At 37.8% G+C, this 25,152-nt stretch overlaps 1 protein-coding gene across 1 annotated transcript in view; it reads right to left on the reverse strand.

The window, feature by feature from the left end:
• Positions 1 to 24,674, reverse strand: part of SLC27A6 (solute carrier family 27 member 6) — a 64,302-nt gene extending 39,628 nt beyond the window's left edge. The window contains exons 1-4 of the mRNA XM_049786738.1: positions 24,194 to 24,674; positions 12,004 to 12,207; positions 3,695 to 3,853; positions 1,834 to 1,958 (exon numbers count right to left, since the gene is read on the reverse strand). Coding sequence (XP_049642695.1) covers positions 1,834 to 1,958; positions 3,695 to 3,853; positions 12,004 to 12,207; positions 24,194 to 24,674 — 969 coding nt within the window. The remainder of the gene's footprint in view (positions 1 to 1,833; positions 1,959 to 3,694; positions 3,854 to 12,003; positions 12,208 to 24,193) is intronic.
• Positions 24,675 to 25,152: the final 478 nt, after the last annotated feature.

Raw genomic sequence — 25,152 nt, forward strand, 5'->3', positions numbered from 1 at the left:
ATTAATACTTTGGAGCATTCTTTTTCATGTGTCTTTTGACCATCTGTATTTCTTCTTTGAGGAAATGTCTGTTCACCTTGACCCATATTTGGATGGAGTTATATATTTTTCTTGCTAAATTCTACCAGTGCCTTGTATATCTTGGATATTAGCCCTATATCAGATGACTCAAATAAGCATATTCCCACAAACCTTGATGAGATTTTAAATCATGACAATCACTTTGAACAGCAATATAGGAACATGTCATAAAAATAAAAAAGGTATTCAACATTATTCCACGAACTTCACTTTAGTGAAACCCATACAAACTAAAATATATAAAGACACTAATTGTAGCTTTACAACAGCAAAACTTTGGAAATGACAAAATAAGCTTTCCAGAGCAAGTCTGAATATTAGGAATGGTTGGAAACCTGTTTTGGCAAGGTCATGAAAAAGTAGATTGTAGAACCCAGTATGCCTTTTATTGAAAATGGCTTCTATGTTACCAGATGGCAATAATTTCTTTTAGTATCCTAACTTAGATCATTGCATTGTCAAGGAATACAATACAAAGGAATAACAGAAAAGGAAACAGTAAATTTCTGGCATTATTACTGTTTCTTTGGGGCTTTTAAGGTAAGACTCCAACCTTGATAGTAGCAATCTCCCCCAAGAAAAACACTTTAGAGCATTGAAACCCTTGACCTTAGATTATAAAATTCAGAGCACAAAGCAATGCCGTAGAGGCATGAAAAGTATTAAAGTGCTGGACAAACATGATTGTAACCATGCTATATTAACTATAATAAAATAGTATTTTTAAAAAATAGAAATAAAAAAGGACTTTATTATGGTGAAGCAAGGGGATTTATGGCTGTGGACAAATCCCAATAACAATAAAAAGAATTCTGCCACAAGGAGGAACCTAAGGAAGGCTCTTTGGAAATTCCAAATTATAAATGAATAAAAACATTTTACAAACAAAATAATTAAGTTTTATGTTCTTTCCTGTGTGATATTTCCTGAGCAATCTTCTATCTGTAGAAAAGTTATATTTCAGGACCAACAGAGTGGTATCAGCTGTGCTGAGGATAACTACAAGAGGAATTCAGTGTTCATACATCAGTGAGAGAGCACAGAGCAGATTTCCAACTCACTACCCTATAGCTTCAGAGAGTGGGGTTCCAACAAGACTGATATATGAGGACCCTTTATCTAAAAATGGCATTTCCAAGGTACTTCCAAGGTCAAATGCAGGTCAGGAGTTCGCTCCTACTCTGCATCGTGATGCTTCCTTTCTGTAAAGAGTTGATTTAATTTAGGATAAGAAATTTCCTCAGAGCCCCAAGAATTTTTAGAAAATAAGAATGAGAAAATAAGCAACTTCAGAATATAAATGAGGCCAGTAAAAAGAAAATAACTTCTGAGGTGCAGTAAAGCAAACAAAGCAACTGATGTCAGCTGCTGCAACTCTTCTTCCTGTCTAATTACAGATGGAAGAGATTGGAGAGAAATATGTGAAAATCATACATACTTTTAAGTTCCACAGAAAGTGAGATACACACAAATATTACTTTTGAAAAATATTTCATAGTTAAGTCAAAGGATTTTTTATAATAGAGAAATGAGAGAGAGAGAGAGAGAGAGAGACAGAGAGACAGAGAGAGAGAGACAGAGAGACAGAGAGTCACATGGTTAAGAGAGAACATGGACTTCTCCAGAATCGAAAAAGCCAAGGAGAGAAAGATGTGTCCAAGAAAGAACACAAGCTTGAAGGAAAAAAACCCCACAAGCATTCCTTCTATCTGAAACTACTTTTTCTCTCTAATAACAATTACTCTTATTTACCTTAGGTTGTTTGCAAAGGTAGCGACAGAGTTCTCCAATATATTGAAACACAGTCACATTATACTTTCTGCAATCATTCCAAAATTGGCTTGCCGAAAACTTCTTCTTTAACACACAAGTAGCACCTGTGAAAAAAATGTCAAAGAGGTACTCAGGAAGAAAAAAAAGAAACTTCCAAGGACAGAATTAACATAAAACACAATGATATTGCTTTGGACTACTTTTGTTTAATTTCTGAGTTTTTTAAAAAAAAATTTTATTGCCCATTTATCTCAAGTTCATTTGGAAACATCAAACTTACAGTCCAAAAAATCTTTCAAAATCTTTAAAAAGTATTCATATGGGGCCGGAGAGATAACACAGTGGTAGTGCATCTGCCTTGTACGTGGCTGACCCAGAGGGACCCAGATTTAGTTCCCGGCATCCCATATGGTCTGCCAAGCCTGTCAGTAGAGATTTCTGAGCACAGAACCAGAGTAACTCCTGAGAGCAGCTGGGTGTGGCCCAAAACAACAAAAAAAGTATTCATATGAAATTTTTTATTTTCATTGCAAATATGGTCTCTGCAACATGGGATGAAAGAAGTATTAGTACACAACAGAAAAGGGCCATCCTTCCTCAAAAATGCATAAATGCTTATTTAATTTGATCTTGAATATACACATATTATTTATTTTTATAAACTTTATAGTAGCTTCAATATCTTTTTAAATTAATATCTTTATCTAAGCACCTTGATTACAAATATGATTGTAGTTGGGTTTCAGTCATGTAAAGAACACCCCCCTTCACCAGTGCCACATTCCCATCACCAGTGTCCCAAATCTCCCTCCTCCCCACCGCACTCTCGCCTGTACTCTAGACAGATTTTCTACTTCCCTCATTCATTCACATTGTTACTATAGTTCTCAATGTAGTTATTTTTCTAACTGCATTCATTACTCTTTGTGGTGAGCTTCATGTCCTGAACTGGACCTTCCAGCCCTCCTCTCTTTTGTCTCTGGGAATTATTTTAAAAATGTATTTTATTTTTCTTAAAACCCATAGATGAGTGAAACTATTGTGCGTCTCTCTCTCTCTCTCTCTCTCTCTCTCTCTCTCTCTCTCTCTCCCTCTCTCTCTCTTTTCTCTCCTTTGGCTTATTTCACTCAGCATAATAGATTCCATGTACATCCATGTATAGGAAAATTTCATGATTTCATCTCTCTCGACTAGCCCCAAAATCTTGAGTGTTAGAGCAAGATATATTGAAAGAACACCAAACAAAAATTTTTACTGACAGAGAGATGGTATAGCAAAAGAGAACTTGCCTTGCACACAACTGGCCTGGGTTTATTTAAGCCACTACTAGTTATTCTATACTGACTCAGGAAGAGGAGTCAGGGAAGCACTTAAAATATTATATAGCGGAAAGCCCAGACAATAACTAGTCAAATCCCACCTTAGGGAGGGACAAACTCCCAGAGCACTGCTCTTTATATAATGCTCTTCAGAAATACACTGTGCAGGTCATTAAACTGTGTTCTTTAAGAAAATATTTTAATCAAGCATACATACCAATTAACCTGAATTCTATCTACAGCTATAGTTTCAACCATAACCAGAGAGATAGTAAGACTCTTGCTCTGCATTTAGCCAGCCCTAGTTTGATTGCAGGCATCTCATATGATTCTTTGAGCACCACAGGAGTAATCCCTAAAGCAGAACCAGAAACCAGCCCACAGCCCTCTTGACTGTGGTGTCCCTTTTGCACACACACACACACACACACACACACACACACACACACACACACACACACACACACACACACACCAAAAATCCAAACCCCAAAGCACAGCTTACAAAATCCAAATCTTACCTAATTGAATGCATCCAGCAATTCCCAGAATAGAACCCGAACCGTGATACAAAGGCAGGGTTATATAAATGATGTCATCAGAAGAGCAATCATGAGCCCACAAGCAGAAAGAGCCTTTTAACATCTGCAGCTGAGGAACTATAGCTGCTTTTGGTAGACCTAGAAGAAAAGAAAAAAATACAATAGAAAGCAAGGCTTCATCAGAAGATAATGGTGCAAGGTGCCAGATCAATAATACAGTGAGTGGAAAGGGTGCTTGCCTTGCACAGGGCCAGCCTGGGTTTGATCCCTGGCATCCCATTTCTGAGTGCAGAACCAGGAGTAATTCCTGAGTATCATCAGTTGTCTTATCTGCCTTTCCCCCCAAAAAAGCTGTGGTGCAAAGCAGTGCCATGAGATGTCTTGTAGACAAGTGTAGATAGAGAAGCCAGAGGTAGGATCAGAATGAGGACTGGAGGCCAGAGCTCTGACTGGCCTTTTACTCTCCCCAACATATGGGAAGAATTCCACTGGTCATTCATTAAAGGGCAGATAACTAACATCAGGGGCTCAGCACACCTGTTGATTCACATGACTTAAAATCATTTGTAAATTCTAGAAATTCCATCCTGATCATCTTTTTTCCAATCTAAAGTAAATCCTTATTTGCCTGCTCATCAAATACTAGAGCCTGACATTAAAACACATTCCTACATCTAGTTTTCAAATTTCTTTTAGTAAAATTCTTTTTTTTTTAATTTTTAACTTTTAATTATGAGAACAATGATGCAAAGAGGACAAGGTAAAGTTACAGTGGAAGGACAATCTCCCATAAATAGAGTTCTCAGAAGAAATTCCTTTGATGATGCCTAAATATTGAACTTACAGTCAAAGAACATTAAGAAAAATAAGGCAGAACCCATGTACAATTACTTTGTCCAGAAAGTCCCCAGATTGTAGTACATTATAACATTTCTTAGCAGTACACAAAGCAATCTAAAGCCATAAAATTTATGTGACTCCTTAAACATTGAAGGCATAGTATTTTTTTTATATTTTCATGCACATGCATATTGGTTTAAGTTAACATCAAAAGTTTAAGAGGTTTTATTTTGGGGGGGGTTAGAGTCAAAGGAGCACAGTAAAAATGGTGTTGGAGTGGCAAATATTGTTTGCATAGGCTCACCAAAATATGGGGGATATGGGAAGGCAAAGCCTTGGTCTAAATACAAGGAGACCCTACCCTTGAAGTTTCCTGGCATAAGACCAACTCTAGGCTCCAGGCAAACTAGTTTGTTCAATCCAAGTCATTGTCTGTAGTGCCAATACAGTTTTATTTTTCATGCAGTCTCTATTGTTGGCATCAGGTTTTTGTATTAAAGATCCTGGAATCTGCACAATCCTACATTGAAGTCAGGTTCAAACACTGGAAATTTATTTGGGTCAATAAACATCCACAATATTGCTAAAGCAATCCATGGGAAACAGAAGATTGTAGATACCTTCCCCAACTTTAAACCATACTATGAAGCAGTAGTCATAAAATAGCATGATAGTATTGGAATATAGACAGATTCTAAAATCAATGGAATATACTTGAAAATTCTGAGGCTAACCCACAAGTCAGTCAAAGATCAATTAATCTTTGATAGAGGGTCAAGAAACACAAAGCGGAGAAAGGAAAGCCTTACAAAAAAAAAAGTGGTGCTGGGAAAACTCATCAGCTACAGGCAAAAAGCAAACTCAGACCTCTCTTTAACACCGTGTACAAAGGTCAAATCAAAATGGTTAAAGACCTTGATATCAGACCTGAAACCAAAAGATGCACAGAAGAAAATGTAGCTTATGTAATTACAATATTTACAGTGTAGCTTATGTAATTACAATATTTACAGTGTCAATATGCAAATTTATATAATCCAGTTACCCCCTTTGTGGGTATTTACAAATAATATAAAACATTGTTTGGAAGAGGTATTTGTACACCCATATTTATCTCAACATTGATCACAACACCAAAAGGTAAAAAATTTAAATGCACGAAGACAACACAAATAAATGTAGTATTTATACATAATGGAATAAGACTGAGGTGTACAAAAAAAAAAAAGAAAGAAACCCTGTCATCTGCAACAATCTATTGGCACTTTCAGACTTTTCTTAGTGAATAATTCATAAGGAGAAAGAAAAATATGGTTTAATTTCATTCATAGGTGGGGCATGAAGGATTAAATGAATCACACTTAAACATTTTTAAATTAAAGAAAAACACATTTAGATTATAACCCCAAAGATTACCAGAAAAAAAGGGATAGAAATGGGTAAATATGAATTAGAGATCATCTGAATTTAGAACCAGACTTTCAAAGGTGAATATTCTTTTTTTTGGTTTTTGTATCACACCCAGCAGCGCTCAGGGGTTTCACGGGTTACTCCTGGCTCCATGCTCAGAAATCGCTCCTGGCAGGCTCAGGGGACCATATGGGATGCTGGGATTTGAACCACCGTCCTTCTGCATGAAAGGCAAACGCCTTACCTCCATGCTATCTCTTTGGCCCCGTGAATATTCTTTTTTCTTTTCTTTTTTTATCCCCCCCTTAACCTGCCAGGAGAGATTTCTGAGTGCATAGCCAGGAATAACTCCTGAACGCCTCTGGGTGTGGCATTTTATGTGATTGACCTGAGTTCAATCTCCATTACCATATATGGACTCTAATCCCAACCAGGAGTGAACCCTGGTTTTATTCCCATTTGCATGTGATTAGAGAAGAATGAAAGGCAGTGGTATAAAAAAAGATTAGGGCAATGCATGTTGAGAGTTAATCTACGTAGCCCAGCAACAGACGACATACAAAGCAGCAGCAACCAACAAGGGAATAGAGATTCCAGCATTCCAGTTTGCAAACCTTAGAATTGCAAGGTATATTCTGGAATTCAGCCCGGGGTAAAAGGGCTTGAGACAGTGGTGCCACTATATTTGAAACTGATTACTCTGGACAACAACTGGGTGATGAAAGGAGATAAAGTGATAATGATAACTATAATATCCCTTCATTAGAAATAATGAAAACCACGGGAGGGGGGAGAGAAAGAGAGCGAGAGAGAGAGAGAGAGAGAGTGCAAAGGTGAATATTCTAATGTAGTCTATATGAAAATGCACACCTGAACCCATATAATGTTAGAAATGAATGTTGTATTTAAATACACCTAAAACATAAACAAATACAATGTGTGGCCTAGATAAAGTTATTATTACCTTTCCATTAAAAATATTCAGAGGACAAACAAAAATTTGTTAAATTTTCTGAAAGCCCTAGAAAGCTCAGTAACATACTAAACACCTCCAAAATCCTGGGAATTCAGAACCTTTTTACATGTTAATGGTCAATCTCTTAGATGCCTGTTATTGCAAAGACCTCTCTGCTGCAAGTCTCTTCTCAATCTCAAGAAGACCAGGGTGTGGGATGAAAATGCACCCTGGATCCCACACCCCACAGGAGAAGCTCAAAAGACAAAGGGGAACCCTATGCTCTCAACATAACATAAGCTTAAGACCCATATAATACTATCTCATAACATGCTTACCCCCAAATGGAAGGTAGTCTCCTGCATCACTTTGTTCCTTTAATTATTTTTTTAATTCAGTTAAAAATTTTCATTTTCTTTATATATGTGTGTGTGAATATATATATGTATATATTCTTATTTTTTTATCTTATTCTTGCCATCTTCTCTTTCCACCCCCAAATACTACAGCAATATAAAGTAGCACCATTTCTTCCTGCAAAGGCATACTAAAAAGGGGAAATTTTACATAGAAAAACAAGCTCTTATCTCCTAGAGATAAGAACTTACATTATTTTTTTTACAATACAAGGGCACTTTCTACCTTAAGCATGTGTTATGTGGACACAACTTAGACTCTAGGAGATTATATCTGACTGTCCAACCTTGAACCCTGGATTCCAGACATAGAAACGACATAGTTCCCACAACAGCTCCAGGAACCACACTCCCTCTGGTACATCCTTAATACTGCTCTGACGCCAACATGATCCAGTTCTGATATGATATCCTAATAATGAGATAATGCCAACAATGGGACCTAAGAGCAGGTTGTCTTTACCTCACCATCTAACGATAAGACAAAATCAGACGACTTGTCATCTTTTGATCTGTGCAAAAGCCAAGATAGCTATCTACAGATGACTGACTGTGACAACCATGAATGGGCAGAAAGTATCTTGCCCTAGTCCAGAGTTCAACCTATGATCTGTACAACAACTAAGATTTCTAACTCCAAAGGTATGACTGAGACAACTGCAACTGAACGGGTCTCCTGGAAGCATAAAGAAAGACGCCATTCTAGGCTCCATCTCTTAGGTTCAGCACAACGACCAAAACCACCAACTACAGAACACTGATTAAAACGACAATGAAGAAACTGAACTTCTAGAGCTGTAAAAAAAAAAAAAATAAAATAAACTTCTTCATAAACTCCATTCCTTGACCTGTGCAGATACCAAGATCCCTTGATACAGAATTTTGATTTTAGCACTCATAATGGAGCATAGGTCTCCCATACATCACAGAAGGATCTAGGGGAGAGTAAATGAACATACATGGAGTCTGTAGTTAATCCCATGACAACATACTTCAACAGCAGAGAAACCCTGTATCACTTAGGTCAAGGGAATTCCCTTTCTAATTTCCCCAATATTTACTGTGCCTATGAAGAAGGAAAGAAAAAAGAAAAGAACCAGCACAAATTTTAGGTTTTTTTTTGTTTTTTTTTTCTTTTGTTTTTGTTATTTTTGTTTTTGTTTGTTTTTTGTTCTTTTGTTTTTTTTTTTGGTTTTGTTATTGTCATTGTTGTTTCCTTTCTTTTTTTGTGCTCTGTTTTGATTTTTTTTCAGAAGCGTGATTTTGTGTGGTGCATGTATCTATCGCTGTAGTGCTCTTTGGATTTCTTGTTTGATTTTTCTTTTTGTATTGTTGTGGTGATTCTCTTCCTTTTTTCCTTTCTTCTCCCAAAACTGATGTTTAGATCCTCTAGTCTAGAAGGACTCTGCTCACTTTTGGCCTGTGACATTTTTACCCCATTCTATTTCTTTCTTTCTTCTTTCTTTCTTTCTTTCTTTCTTTCTTTCTTTCTTTCTTTCTTTCTTTCTTTCTTTCTTTCTTTCTTTTCTTTCTTTCTTTCTTTCTTTCTTCTTTCTTTCTTTCTTTTCTTTCTTTCTTTCTTTCTTTCTTTCTTTCTTTTTCTTTCTTTTCTTTCTTTCTTTCTTTCTTTCTTTCTTTCTTTCTTTCTTTCTTTCTTTCTTTCTTTCTTTCTTCTTTCTTTCTCTCTCTCTTTCTCTCTCTCTCTCTTCTCTCTCTCTCTCCCTCTCCCTCCCTCCCTCCCTCCCTCCCTCCCTCCCTCCCTCCCTCCCTCCCTCCCTCCCTCCCTCCTCCTTCCTCCTTCCTTCCTTCCTTCCTTCTTCCTTCCTTCCTTTCTTCTTTCTTTCTTTCTTTTTCTTCTTTCTTTTCTTTCTTTCTTTCTTTCTTTCTTTCTTCTTTCTTTCTTTCTTTCTTTCTTTCTTTCTTTCTTTCTTTCTTTTTTTCAAATAGAACTACATAACTGGAACCATCTTGCTCTGCCCTCAAATTGAGAGGAAAATAACAGAGGGTACCAAGTCCAAACAACTGTATTATTATTAAATAGTAATAAAAATGATCAGACTTGAACACCAAATCCAAAGCCAATGACAACAGAATTGATACCCAATCTACAACAAACTAGATACACTTATACTAGTAGCCCGGGGAGTAAAGAAGGAGGGTATAGGATGCATGCTGGGAATGAGGGGGAGGGAGGTCAGCCTCAGTGGTGGGAATTCCCCTGATTCAATGTTAATATGTACCTAAAATATTACTATGAAAGATCTGTAATCCAAAAAAACAAAAACAAAAACAAAAAACAAAAAGAAATTAAAAAAAACAAACAAACAAGGGGCTGGCATGGTGGCGCTAGAGGTAAGGTGTCTGCCTTGCAAAGGCTAGCCAAGGAAGGACCGCTGTTCGATCCCCTGGCGTCCCATATGGTCCCCCCAAGCCAGGGGAAATTTCTGAGCGCTTAGCCAAGAGTAACTCCTGAGCATCAAATGGGTGTGGCCTCAAAAACAAACAAAACAAAACAAAACAAAAAAGATATGTAACCCACTTATTCAAAAATAAAAAAATAATGCAATAAAAAAAAAGGAAATGACAGTCACATAAAATTTTCTTAGGTGTGCTGAATTTGTTCTTTGTAGCCTACTAATCTATGTGATTTTGATTTGTTTGCTTCAGAAGCCTGAGGAGGGTGAGGTTTGGGGAAATGTTCCCCTAGGTGCAGTATCAATTAAACATTTAGTAAGAGAACCTATTCTATTTAGAGATATAGAGAAGATTGCACAAAGAAAGATCTAAAATTATTGAATATTGTTGGTTTGGGATGGAAAATAGGGACATGAGCATGAAACTTTTCTATAATATTTTTAGCTCTTAAATTTGCTTATCTCTATGTTACACAACACTAATACAAAATAGTAACATATGGGAAAAATCTGGTATTGGGTTTGCTTTCGGCCTATTGTGTAGATGTAGAACATATTCTGGATTTTATTGTGAGCAACAAAAGCTATTCATAGTATCTTTTGGCCTGTTCTTTGGGGTGAAAAGGGGAGAAAACAGTCTTTTTTTTTTTTTTTTTAGTTTTTCAGGCCACACCTGTTTGATGGTCAGGGGTTATTCCTGGCTAAGCGCTCAGAAATTGCCCCTGGCTTGGGGGGTGGACCATATGGGACACCGGGGCCGACTCCGAGAAAACAGTCTTAATGAAAAATTACTTAAGTACCTTTTGCAGGAATGTTTCAAAGCCTGTCAATTCCAAAACCATATACTCTCTGACAAAGTCAAATACCACAATGAATTTATGCTGATAATCTGTTGACATATTAGTATTTTCCAGGTAATTTATCAAAGCATGGTCAAAATTACATTCTAACCCCAGTTTTAAAGAGACATTACTAGGATCCAAATAGTAAAATAATCAAAAGAAAAAAGAACAAAAAAGTAGCAAAAATCTATTTAATCAATGAATAGTAACTTGGCTTACAATATTAGGGTACATAAGAAATCAGCAACAATAATTTAATATGTATAATTTATCTCTTTTCATGCCTATCTATCATCTTGATATTAGTTACAGATGATAATTTAGCCTATTGTAAATACCATTCCATATTTCAAAATTAAAAATCAATTTAAAACAATTATTAAGATATTTGTGCGGTTTTACTATTTGTTCATTATTGTTGCTTATGCAAAAATTGTTTCCTAAAATGCCTCCCCCCCCACTATGGGATGATACAGAAATGATGCAGGGTATACAGCAGTGGCCTTGGGTAAAGCTGTTGCTGGTGGTGTTTTTCTATTTGGTTAAAGAATATAGATTTCGAGGTAGATACTGAGTAACTTTTCCTGGAAAGAGAACAGTAGACCAAATAGACTTGGGAACCTCTGAAAAGGACACATTATTTACTTGATTCTAGAATATGTTTTCTCCCAAGTTGATACTGCCTTCAGAACTTCTGATTGCCACAAGTTCCAATTACCCTAAAAAAAAAATCAAGTTTGCACCTATAGATGTATTGTGTTCAGGATTCAATACTTTACACAGAAGATAGAGATCCTTTTCAAATTTAAATAAGTTTTTAAGTACCAAAGAATAATAAACATTTAATATATTCATTGTCTAGTATCTAAAGGACAGAGGTTACTAACAAAAATTTCACCAAAGAGATCAGACATATTTCACTGTTTCCACTATTCCCAAAGTCTTCCAACACTCAAGTGCCCTTTGTAGTGCCATAATTCAAACAACTTTGACAATGGCTAAGTGAATACAGCAGCTGCCAAGTTAAGAGTAAAGCAATTAACTCATTTCATCCAAGCTTGAGAATTCTAAATTCAGAGAAATATAGGATGCACGCTTTCTTAGTTGTTTGAGGACCACACATGGCAGAAGTTGGTCCAAGATTATTGCTTTGCAACCTCATTTCTTTGCTTTTAAATGTTAAGAGACAATGAATAGATAGCACAGCGGTGTTTGCTTTGCAAGCAGCCGATCCAGGACCAAAGGTGGTTGGTTCGAATCCCGGTGTCCCATATGGTCCCCCGTGCCTGCCAGGAGCTACTTCTGAGCAGACAGCCAGGAGTAACCCCTGAGCACCGTAGGCTGTGGCCCAAAAACCAAAAAAAAAAAAAAAAAAAAAAAAAAAGAGAGAGAGAGAAACAATGGATAATACCTGTTGTTCCTGAGGTAAAGATGTACAGGCAAGGTGATTCGAGGTTTGTACTTAAGTGGTGACTGCGTGGTAGAGGCTTGTCAGATGCTGTGCTCAGTTTTTCACTGAGTGAAATTATGCCTTGTGGGACTGAGTCTTTCATTGCCCAAACACTGATTCCTTCTGGGATGTTTGGAAGAACTTCCTCTATACTTTCAAGCAAATCTGAAAAACAAACATTAGGAACAGGTAAGCAGCGTTTCAAACCTTTCATCTTGTACTTTGTTTTGTGTCTTGAAACAAGGATGAAAAGTAAATGTGTGCTGATTTCCTTTTTAAGGAGAGTAGCACCACAGGCAATATGGGATTCTGTACCAACAGGACCAACTTAAAGGAAAATCCCACTATCACTTGATCAAGCAAATGAGCAAATTCAGATGGAATTCTGGAAATGGAATTCTGGAGAGCACCTCTAATGGGTTTTCCACCAATTATAAAATGAAACTCTATTAAGAAGGGATCTTATCTGGCCGCTCTCATGGCTCTTTACTCATGGATTATTCCTAGAAGGCTCAGGTGACCATATGGGGTTCTGAGGATTGAACTTAGTTAAACTGTGCTAAGGCAAGTGCTTTACCCACTATACTATTTTACAAACCCAGGAAAACTTTTAGGTTCTGTTTTAAAGTACTCACTTAACATTTTCCTTAAAATACAACTTGGTAGTTTATCATTCCAAAGATGCACCTGTTTTTGTTCCTATTTAATTTTACTCTAATACAAAAGAGATCCCCGTACCTGGCTGAGACCATAAAAACACTAAACTTACAGATGATGGCAGAGCCAAAAGTAAAATCAGGAGATTCAGAGATGCCATTTTCTCTGGATAAAGATAACTAAAGGTTAAAAGCCTCCAAAAGTAAGAGAAGGATTAGAGAGAGAGTTTGCCTTGCAGAAAATTTGCCTTGCATCCAGCTGGCCCAGATTTAGTCCCCAGCACCCCAGATGGTCCTTCAAGTCTACCATACTTGAGCACAGAGCCAGGAGTGTGTTCAGTGCACTGGCAGTTGTGTTCCCAAACAAAAATAAAGCATAAGAAGAAAAAGAATATGCACAGTAGTGTTGTAGGGGCAGTAAGTTTCAGTGTGTAAGGGAGAGAGAGCTCAGAGCTACATTAGAACCTGAATTGATCTCCTATCAGCAGTGACAGGCTCCAATGAACAATAGAAAATAAGCTATTCAGATTGCCTCAAAGATGCTCAAAAGGGGCAGAGATGTGCTCAGTGGTAAAGCACATGCCTAATACCCATGAGCCCCTTGATCACCTGGCACCAAAAAAAAAAAAGCTTTATTTTACATAAATCTAGCATATACTTTTAAGAGTAAATTTTACCATATGGGCATACATTTAAACTTTAAAATATATGCATGAGCACACCTAATATGAAATTCAAGTATAAATGATTTTTGTATACAGCAAAACAATACTTACACAGAATTCAAATAAGGTGTTATACTTCACACACGCTAAGAACTATCACTCACATCAGGTCAGCTCAACTGGTTTTTCTTAAAAAGCATGTGCAGGCTAGCAATGGCTTCTAAGAAAAATGATGCTTATGTAATGTCTGAAAGCAATTCATAACATAAAGTTCACGCTAACACTTCATATCAGGTCAACTCTCATGAATGTATTAGTAATGGTACTCATCTAATAGTTATTGCTATAAATATTATTTTCCATTTTAATGAGATTGAGCATCATATTTGGAAGGCAATTGGAAGACAGAACAATTAACTTGACAAAGTTAGGGACTGATAGATCTTGCATTTTATTTATTTATTTATTTTTTATTTTATTTATTTTTTTGTTTTTGGGCCACACCCGGTGATGCTCAGGGGTTACTCCTGGCTATGGGCTCAGAAGTCGCTCCTGGCTTGGGGGACCATATGGGACACCGGGGGATCGAACCGCGGTCCATCCAAGGCTAGCGCAGGCAAGGCAGGCACCTTACCTCTAGCGCCACCGCCCGGCCCCAGATCTTGCATTTTAATGCAACCACACTGAACCTCAAAATCTGCTCTCTGGAATTTAAGACCTTTAGTTCATTGTACGTAACTCAGAGATATTTTATAAATTGATAATTAATATGCTTTTAAAATAAATTTTACCTTTCACATTATTAGGACATATCTGTGTTATTTGTACTTCTCAATTCTCTGCATTGATTTTATGCTCTTACTTTATACTTTTAGATTCTTACATAAAAGTTTCACTTATTTCAGCTTTGTTTTTGAAAAGGTCTTCTCAGCATTTCTTAGGGTCTGGCAGCAATTCCTGGTGATATTTGGCTGGGAAATGTGAACCTGGAAGTTTAGTCTTTGGCATGCTGATGAAGAGCTGCTGAGACCTTGAGGTGCTGGAGACTCCACAAAACATAAGTGGGAGTGCTTGGGGTTCCTGGTGCTGGGCCCATGCAGGGCTGGGGACTGAACTCCAGGCCTCATGCAAGTTATGTGCTTCAACCTTTCCATTATTTCTCATTGTTTTCAATCATTTGCATGCTACTTTCCCCACATCAAGATAAAATTTATAATCAGGTTGTCAAAATGTATTGTTTAGCTGGAGGAATAACTCAAAGGGTTGGGGCACACGGTTTCTGTGCAGAAGGCCAGATCAGGTATCTAGAAATACACAGACACTAGGTTCCAAACACCTGATATGATTCCCTGCTCTCTACCCTCACCAAATGCACTGTTATGATACAAATAGGAAATTAGGACAAAAATTAGGAGAAAAAATGTTGGTTTTCCAATATAGATGTAGAGACTGGAGTCTATGAAAAAGATCTGAAGACTAGAAAAAGTTCAAACTTGGGAAACAGGGAGTTTACCCCAAGAATGGGATCCAACATGCTGAGCCCTTGTGTCTTAAACCTCCAAAATGTAAGCAAAATAATGAATTACAGGTTGATTGCTTATAGCCTTTCAACCAAAACAATTTAGCCCCACAAACTTCTTTTTCCACTTAATAAACACGAGAATGTAGGCAAGCCACTTCACCCTCAGTCGCTGCTTTCTCAACCTTAAAATGACTTCTTGAAATTCATTCTTCCAATTGTGGAATCAAATAATAGTATCTACAAAGCATTCATCATGGCGCCTGACACAGAACTGGCCCATAGTAAATGATGGCTTTTTGTGTATTTCATATTACAACTATGATTGCATTTTGGGGTGATTATACTGATGATTAAATACTCTTTCAAATGCATTAAGCAGACGGCCAAGGAATGAAAAGAAGGGATCAGAGATATTGAAAGACAGAGGAATGAAAACCTTGTCTGAAAAACAGACTTGGTTTCCATAATCTGTGAAAGTCTGTGGAGTACTTCCAGGGAGCAGAATTCACTATACTATTTCCAAGGCAAACCATGGCTCTTGCTATTGATATAGAAGAACACAAGACAAACATTCATTTGGAACTCTAATTCTCAGCTAGTTGTCAAAGGTCTAAAGTTGAGATTGGTAACATAATTTCTGCCAAGGGCCACTTGGATATTTTTAACATCAAAACAAAACAAATAAAAGGAAAGAGACAAAATCAGATGGCCTGATTTATGTGTAGGATATAAAACTTTGGACAATATGATGAACAATATTAAAACTTATGGACAATATTAAAAATTAAACCAATTCACAGCAGAATTAAGGCAACCTGTGGGGTGGGAGATTAGTGACAAGGTAGGAGTGCAAAACATGATGGGATTTATTTGTAAAAATAATTTTTTAAAAGGCTGGTGGGAATTCATTTTGGGGAAAAATAAGCCCATAAAAAGATGACAAAGATAGACTCAAGAGCATTGTATAAATAATGTGTATTATATATAATACTATAAAACAAGACCCTTCTATATATGTTAAGACACAAAATACTATTGGATTTAAAGTAAGTGTATTCAGGGGAAATTGAATGAGTGTATATATACACAAGTTTATATATATATAAGCTTATATATATAAATAATATATATTTATAACATATACATTGATAACATATAAATAACATATAGCACATACACACATACTCTCTTAAGGACTCTAAACTAGTCTCAAGGGGTCCAGAAGCCACTGCTAGCAATTTTCAGCCAACCAGGGAGCATTATGTTTAGCTAAGAATGTGGTGCTGTTTGGGTCCAACAGTGCTAGGCTGTGCCTGACACTCTGGGTGTGCATGGAGGACCTTCAGGGCTATATCTAGTGGTGCTCAGGAAACCATAAGGCCAGGGATAGGAAAAAAATCTAGAGTCTACCACATGCAGGGCACATTAACCCCTGAAATATTAATTCTCCAGTCACTCAATTCTATGTTCTTAAAAGACAAACCCAAGATGCTATTTCTGGAAGACTCAGATCCCAATAGATCCCTTCCTTCTTTGTTACCAATGGAAAAAAGAAATCTCCACTCTGCAAGAGAAGATAAAATTGACAGTGTTATCAAACCCAGTCAAGAATTACTGGGAACAAGGCCAGAGAGATAGCATCTAGATAAGGCATTTGCCTTGCATGCAGAAGGACGGCGTTCGAATCCCGACATCCCATATGGTCCCCTGAGCCTGCCAGGTGCGATTTCTGAGTGTAGAGCCAGGAGTAACCCCTGAGCGCTGCTGGGTGTGACCCCCCCAAAAATAAAAGAATTACTGGGAATGGGGGCCTGAGAATAGCATGGAGGTAAGGCATTTGCCTTGCATGCAGAAGGATCATGGTTTGAATCCCAGCATCCCATGGGGTCTCCCGAGCCTACCTGGGACTATTTCTGAGCATAGAGTCAAGAGTGGCCCCTGAGCACTGCTAGGTGTGACCCCCCCAAAAAAAAAGAAAAAAAAAAGAGGGGGTTGGATAGAAAGAAAGCAAGTGTAAAAAGGAAGCAGAGTAGGTTAAAAGCAGTTTTCTCAGGTACTTTGACATGTGGCTCTTCCTCCATCTAGCCCAGTAACCACTGTAAACTCTAGAGAGATGCAAAAACTGCAGGTATGTCTCTAGCATCTTGCATTAAGACCACCTTAAGAGCAGTTTGTAAATAACCATTTATGGAATACTTAGGTGGTCTTCATCCCCTTTAATATGCATCGCCTCTATTCCCCATAACATTCACTATCTATTATGTGTTAGATGCCAGTTAATGGCAATATTAGGATTCAAATCCACAACTGCCTAATCTTTTTTTTCTTTTAAATATTTTATTTAAACACCTTAATTACAAACATGATTCTGTTTTGGGGTTTCAGTCATGTAAAGAACACCACCCATCGCCAGTGCAACATTCCCATCACCAGTGTCCCAAATCTCCCTCCTCCCCACCCAACCCCTGCCTGTACTCTAGACCTATCTGCCTAATCTTAAAATGTCTTTTTTTTTTTTCATTCAGACTTGACACTTCTCTGAGGAGGCATATTCCTCCAGGCAATACTCAAACATTATTCTCTTAGGTTAAATATACATCAATAAAGTTCTACAAATAATCTCACGATCAAAATCTCTATAATCTGTGAAGAATAAACCTTTTCAAGTGAGTGAGCCATCCAACCACTTAAACTGCTACCAATATCAATTCCTTTCTTTTAGAATTGAGGCCATCTTTGACATAGCTTAAGGCTAAATAGAAAAAAAAATAATCCAAACAACCATTTTTTCTACAACTACAAGTAAAAAATAGAACTACCATACGACTGGGCGTATAAGACGACCCCCCTAATTTTGCAGTTAAAACATAGGTTTAGGCCTATATTCGCTGTATCAGACAGAACGTTCCTGTGCTGCAATTGTATGTACCACAGTGAGCCAATCACAACAAGCAAAGGTTCAGAGGTCATACTGTAATAAACTTCCTCTCTGACGCTGGCCAATCTGAGCAGGCTTTTTACAGTGTAGGTTTGGGTACAGAACATTGTCTAATTTGCATGCATCAAAAGCCTGCTTGGATTGGCTGAGTTAGAGAGGTGGTCCGAGCAACCTTGCAGTGATTGGTGCAGGATCGAGTTGGAAAATTCGTTTTGTGGCAATATTCAGACAATTTTCGTTTAGCGGCATATTGAAACATTTTTCGGGATATACTCAGTGTATAAGAGGACCCCCGATTTTCGGTTGACTTTTTTTGTTTCAAAAGTTGTTTTATACGCCGGAAAATACGGTACCTAAAAAGTTAAAATAGATGTATATAAGATTTTCCCAGTTCCTGGTGAAAATAATAGTTATCTGGGAGATATCTCATGTCTGTGATTACACATCACTTTCTTTAAAGAATAAGAGGGTCTTTCTTTCTTGTCTAACTCCCTTGAACTTTAAAAAGCTGATGCCTTGATGGTTGAATGTCCTTTGGAAAATCACAATGTCTCAATTGTTAACTGAAGAATTAATCAGGCCTAGTCTGAATGTGGCAGTTCATGAAAATGCAAAGGGCAAGATTATAGAGCCAACAACACTGAATGTTTACTTCTTGTGACTAGAAATACAAGACTCTTCCATATATGTTATTGGATCTAAAGTGAGAGTATTCAGGGTAAGTTGAATGAGTATGTATATACACGTGTATATAAACAACAATATATACATTAATTCCCTATATATAGTATTTTACATGTGGGAAGAAAAGTAAAATACACTTCTGAAAGTGAAAATGAAGCTTTATGGAAACTTAGTGAATATAAAACACTCTAACTTAAAAAAATGGATTCAAAAACAACAACAACAACAATAAAGTTTACTGATGTTACTACTCACAAATGGAAAACAATTCAGGGGCAATTAATTGGCCATAGCAGAAAAACAAAAAATTAAATTACTGTGGGTATCAGGAATAGCTCATAATTAAAAAGCATTTGTTTTTCAAGTCGAAGGCCTTTGAAGCTGTGATTCGAATCTCATGCATCACCCTACATGCCTGAATATGATTTCAGAAGCTCTGAGTGTCTGATACTCCAAGTGGGCCATCTCTGGTACACCTCAATCAACGTATACAACTATGTAAATAATGCAACCCTTGTTAATGACAAGGGTTTGTGAGATTAACAAAACAACAATAGAGAAGGAAGGTAAATGCATTTTGAATATGTTTTAAAAATATTAATATTTTTGAACCAGAGTGGTGGTGCAGTGGTTGTGCATTTGCCTTGCACACGGCTGATTCAGGATAGATCATGGCTTGATCCCCCAGCATTCCATATAGTCTCCCAAGCAAGGAGTAATTTCTGATGCATACCAGGAGTAATCACTGAGCATCACCAGGTGTTGCCCAAAATCCAATATATATATATATATATTAATACTTTAAGTTACTGGATGATTCTATGCACCTCCTCATTTTTCATCAGATCATTCATCTTGACAATAAATATTTATTGAACCCTCCCCTCTGTGCTCAGTTCTGAGTTTTTGAAACTAAACATAAAATAAGTTTCTGTTTTTTTTTTTTGTTTGTTTTTTTGTTTTTTTGGGCCACACCCGTTTGACACTCAGGGGTTACTCCTGGCTATGTGCTCAGAAATCGCCCCTGGCTTGGGGGGACCATATGGGACGCCGGGGGATCAAACCGTGGTCCGTTCCTTGGCTAGCGCTTGTAAGGCAGACACCTTACCTCTAGCGCCACCTTCCCGGCCCCTAAAATAAGTTTCTGAAGTTCAAGAATTTAAGGGTTTTGATGTCAAAAACACGAAGCAGTTACTGGTAAACTGGCAAAGAGAACTTTCTAATTCCCTTAGGTCACTGTGCACAGCCATAAGCTTGAAGAAATACAGGTTATAAAGTAAAAGATGCTTTTAAGCAAAGGGCTTTTAAAAGAAATCATAGTGAGTTATTAGGGTTTTTGTTGTTGTTGTTGTTTGGTTTACTTTTTGGGACACACTGGGTGGTGCTCAAGGGTTACTTTTGATTCTGCATTTAGAAAACACTCTTGGCTTGGGAGACCATCTGGGATGCCAGAGATCAAACCTGATTTCGTCCTGGGTCAGCCACATGCAAGACAAATGTCCTACCACTGTGTTACCACTTTGTCCCCAGTTATTATTAAATTACTATTATTTAAAAAATTACTAATATGTCAAAAGACATAGTTACCTACATTGATATATTATATATAAACATCCCAATCCCTTTTTGTTAAAATAGATGCATATATAAATGGATAATGATCTTAGCAGGAGGCACAATTACCAGTATCAAAATTAAAATATTTGGAAGGTGGGAGATCAGTTTTCATTTAAGACTATTCTTTAAATGCTGAAGGTTTTCAGGGAAATTTGTAAACAGTACTTGGCCCATCTTATAAAATAAACTACACATATATGGTCCTCTTTGAAAGTCTCATTTTGAGTTTTCATTTATGAGGGAAGGAATCATAGTTTTATTAATATTTCTTTTTTCCTGTGAATAAAAAAATCTGTTCTCTTCTTTTTTGCACCCTTATTTTACTGGGGTTTTGGGGGTTTTGGAGGGGGTAGGGAGCCACATTCAGTGATGTCTAATGGTTACTCTTGGCTCTACATTCAGGAATCACTCCTGGTGGTGCACAGGGTACCATATGGTTGCTAGGTATTGAACCTGGGTTGGCTGGTTTTAGGCAAGTGCCCTACCTGCTGTATTAGCTCTCTGGTCCCTTCAGACCCCCCTTTTTATTTTCATAGATAATGCATACATTTTTCATAGTTAAGTAAAAAAGAAATGGACAGCTCCATAGGTATCTGGACTATATATTATAACAGACTTTTATATCAGAGATCAGATTTGAATCTTGCCTTGCCATGTACTAACTTATGTCAACCAGGAAACAACTAGGTAAATTTCTTTTTCTTACTCTCTTAAATACAACCCTGAACCTTACTCTCATCATCACTAACTGACATGCTTTCCACTCTGCTTTCCATCAGTGGCAACTGTTTTTGTGATTAGTAACAAAAGGAAAAAAATAAGATGTGCCTAGTAGCTTAGCTGCATATCCTTTATTGTGGCTTCTTCCTGGAGAACTATCAGACACCTGACAAGTTGGAAATCTTACTACTGAAGTAGTAGTAAGATACTATCTGAAATGTCTATGGCCTGCCTGTAAAACCTGTCTGAAGGTGGTCATATACATACACTGGAAAATAAACTTGTATTAAACCATACCAGAGAAAAGTACTGCAAATGAGATACTGACTAGTATTCTTTAAAGCTAATGTGAAATTAGGCTGTTGCAGCCAAATCCAAAGGAGATCCCTTATTAAAAGTCTCAAGTGACTCTATAATAAAAGCAATTATTTCTATTCACCAAGGACCTAGTTAGTACATACCAGGCACTCAGCTAGCCACTTTACAAGAGCTAGGTCATTTAATCCTCAGAACTGCACAGGGAAGTAGGTAATATTATCACCATTTAACAAGTAAAGTCAAACTCAAGGCAATTTAGGATCTTATCTTTAATCACACAGAAAAGACAATGTCAACCCTAACTGACATCTAGGTCTGGTTATCTTTTTCTTTTTGAGGAGAGGGGTGGGGGCACCCAAGCAGTCCTCAGGAGATCCAGGCCCACCCCAACCCCTTTGGAGATTCTCAGGCCAGTGGTTCAGTACTCAGGGCCTCCAGGGCAACACAGTATAAAGTTTAGCAGCCTGTCATTTTAGGCTTCAAACCAAGATCAAGTGTGCCTTAAGCTCTATTCTATTTCTTTAGTCATCTCAACCTTTAGGCCTATCTTTTCACATGAATGCACACTCCTTAGAAATACAATGCTTTAATAATAGTTTCTCCTTCAGAAATATCAAATGAGAATCTAAAACCATTGACATTTAAAGTTCTGAAAAGTAAATGGAAATGATGTTTACTTGATTACTCTCAAGAGACCAAGAGTTTTTGAAAAACATGTACCATATATTTTGGAGGCATACTAAAAACCATTGATAAATGTTTAAGATTTCCATGAAATGTGGTAAAGTGACTTTCATATACAAAACCCGATTTCATGGGCAGGATTAATAGCACAGTGGTAGGGCCTTTGCCTTGCATGTGGACGACCCAGGATAAACCTGGCATCCCATATGGTCCCCCAAGCCTGCCAGGGGTCGTTTCTGAGCACAGAACCAGAAGTAACCTCTGAGAGTTTCTGTGTATGCCCCCCCCCAAATCAAAATAAATAAATAGATAAATAAATAAATAAAATGAATCCTTTTAAAAAACTGATTGCAGGTGTTAAAAACAAAACAAGGGAACAATGCAATTAGTTATTGGCAAGCATGAGAAAAGTTGGCACAAATAAAATTGCAAAATTAATTGGACCTAATTAAGCAACAAAGTTTAAATGCTCTATTTTGAGAGGTAACTAAACCTCATACACTAGATGAGGACTACCTCAGGAGACCTGCCGAGACACACTTCTACAATCTACCTCAACATTGCACTCACAGACATCTTTTTTAGGGCTCCTATGGGTTTATGGGTTTGCTCAGTTTGCACTTCTAAATATCTGTCTTTATCAAGTTATAAACAGAATTTCAGATTTGAGTTAGAAGCTAATGAAACCTGGAACATATCCTATGCTGAACTGTGGTATTTTTTTCTTGTTGCATTACTTTCTCACTATCCCTGTACAAATTTGGTAAACAGTGTTCACCATGTTACCAAAATTCTCTGACTCATTTATTCTATTATTTTTATGCCCTAGTGGCATATTTTTTTCAATCACATGATTTAGTTTCTTCCTAAAATGAGCTACCAAATCTCAATTTTGAAGTCTATGACCACTGCATAAAAAAATGAACCAAAAACAAACAAAATGCTTTCTGTTTTCTTCATTCTTGTAGCTTAAACAAGAGAAGTCAGTGTTTGAGCTTACTTTTTTTTTTTTTTTTTTTTTGGTGGGTCATACCTGGCAGCACTCAGGGGTTACTCCTGGCTCTATACTCAGAAATCACTCCTGGCAGGCTCAGGGACCATATGGGATGCCAGGATTCGAACCACCATCCTTCTCCATTCAAGACAAACACCTTAGCTCCATGCTATCTCTCCGGCCCAACATACATATTTTCTTATGCTATCAGGTCATACACGTTGAGCTGGTAGAATAACTGGACAGAGCTAAGTGAAAAATCTTTAATGACTAATCCTTTCTTTTGTGATGTGAAATTATTATACAATAAATGTTACCTTAAAATTTTTAACTTTAGAAAGCAGTCATGTATAAATTAATGACTTTTTCTACTCTGGTGTGTGAACCTAGAATCATCACATGAGATATTAATACATATCAAGTCATCCTATATGCTTCTCTTTTCACAAAAGTATTTTTTGCTGTAGTGCTTCTTCATTCTCCTTTTTACTGTCATGCAAAAGGAACATGCACAAAACCACTTAGATCATAACAAGAAACATTCATATTTTAATTTCATTTTGTTAAAGGACCCGTCTTCCTATGCCCTTTGTTAATTAGGCACTGAGGGTCTTTTCTTTCTTAGTTTGATGTCAACATATGCACCTAAGACAATTCCAGGGGGAGAAAGAAGCAATGTAGAGCTTACTAAAAAGAAGTGATGCACAGAGAGGATGTGAAGCAAGAGAGAGAAGGGGTCCTGGAGCCTGCCACAGCTTCCCATGGACTGCCAGTGGGAGCTGGCAGTGCAGAAAAGAATCGAAATGAAGAATGCAATCTACAGGGACTTCAGAGTACATTTGTTTTGCCAATGTAGTCCATCTTGATAGTGTTCATTATCAGAGGCATCTATTCATTTTATAATATTGTCAAAGTAACTTTCCTACCCATCACATTTTTTGGTCATGTCTGAGCCCATTTAGGACTTAAAAATTCTCTTTGTGTTTCATCCCTCACTAAAAGTATCAACAGCAGAGATGGAGAGACTGAACAGGGATAAGACACATGACAGGAATGACACCCGAGTAGCCCCTGAGCAGTGCTAGGGTGGCCCAAAATCCCACTCTTCCCATCAAAATGGCAGAAACATGGCACCACCATCATAGTTGACATAAGAGCTTTCAGAAAATCTTGATAATTACTAAACAATAGAGGATGATATCAACCACCATCCACAGAACTGTAAAATTGTTTTATATGTTCACAATGCACTCTTCATCAAACACTCGTGAACTATTCTAATGAAAAGTTGTGGGTGGGTGGGAGAGATGACAGAAGCCACTGTGCATAAGCAGACCATACCCAATACTTTACCTGCGCCCACAATGAGGGCCTTGGGCTCACAGCAGCCGATGCAATGCAGCAGAGAGTTGGAACGAATATTGGAATTGAGGAAAGCCACCACGCAGCCCAGCTTGGCCAAGCCAAACCACACATGGAGGAAGTCAGGCTCATTACTCATCAGTAGGGCCACAGTGTCCCCCTTTTTCAGCGTGGAATGGTTGAGCAAGGCATGGGCCACTCTGCTACTCCTTTTGTCCACGTCCTGATAGGTGTAGACGTCTCCCTCGTAGATGATGAATGGTTTCTGGGGCTGCTTCTTGACATGGCAAAGGAAATTATCCAACATGCTAAATAGCTGCTCTTTTTTGCTGTACATTTGCAGATGAATTCCAAAGCAAACTATCTTCAGCAGGAACCAAAAGTCTTGCCAGAAGTAAGGGAAGGCAAGTTTCTGCACTAAGTGCAGGAAGACTATTCCAGCGCCTAGTCCTGAGAACCATGTTAGAAACATGGGGCCGCTGGGCTAGAGACAGCTGACACCAACCCTTACCTGGTCTCTTAGTAGGCTCAGAGCTTGGTGAGGGAACAGCTGGATTTGGTGCTTAGGGCTATCGCCTGCAGTTCAGGCCTTGGCTGGAGTGGGATTCTGGAAAAAAAAAATCAAAAGTCGCAAAGGCTGGATCACCTGGCAGCTGAAGGGTGATGGGATCTCGTGTGAAATACACCCTGTACCCCATAGTTCGGCAACTGTTGAACCTCGCGGAGTCCCTGGAACTCTAAAGGCAGGTAGCTTGCACCCTGTCTGTCTGCTTATCTCAGGTGCTTCCTAAACCTCTCCTGCACGCAGAGTCAATTCTCACACCTCTGGGGCCCTAAGCAATCCTTCCTCCCACACCCTCCTGTCACTTAAAGATCTGGAAGCAGCTGATCTGGTCCTCGGGCTAGTCTCACCAGCTGCTGCAACCTGCAAGCCAAATCCCAGCCAGGAA

The sequence above is a fragment of the Suncus etruscus genome, chromosome 14 (genome assembly GCF_024139225.1).
Source record: "Suncus etruscus isolate mSunEtr1 chromosome 14, mSunEtr1.pri.cur, whole genome shotgun sequence".
In the NCBI taxonomy this organism is placed as follows: domain Eukaryota; kingdom Metazoa; phylum Chordata; class Mammalia; order Eulipotyphla; family Soricidae; genus Suncus; species Suncus etruscus.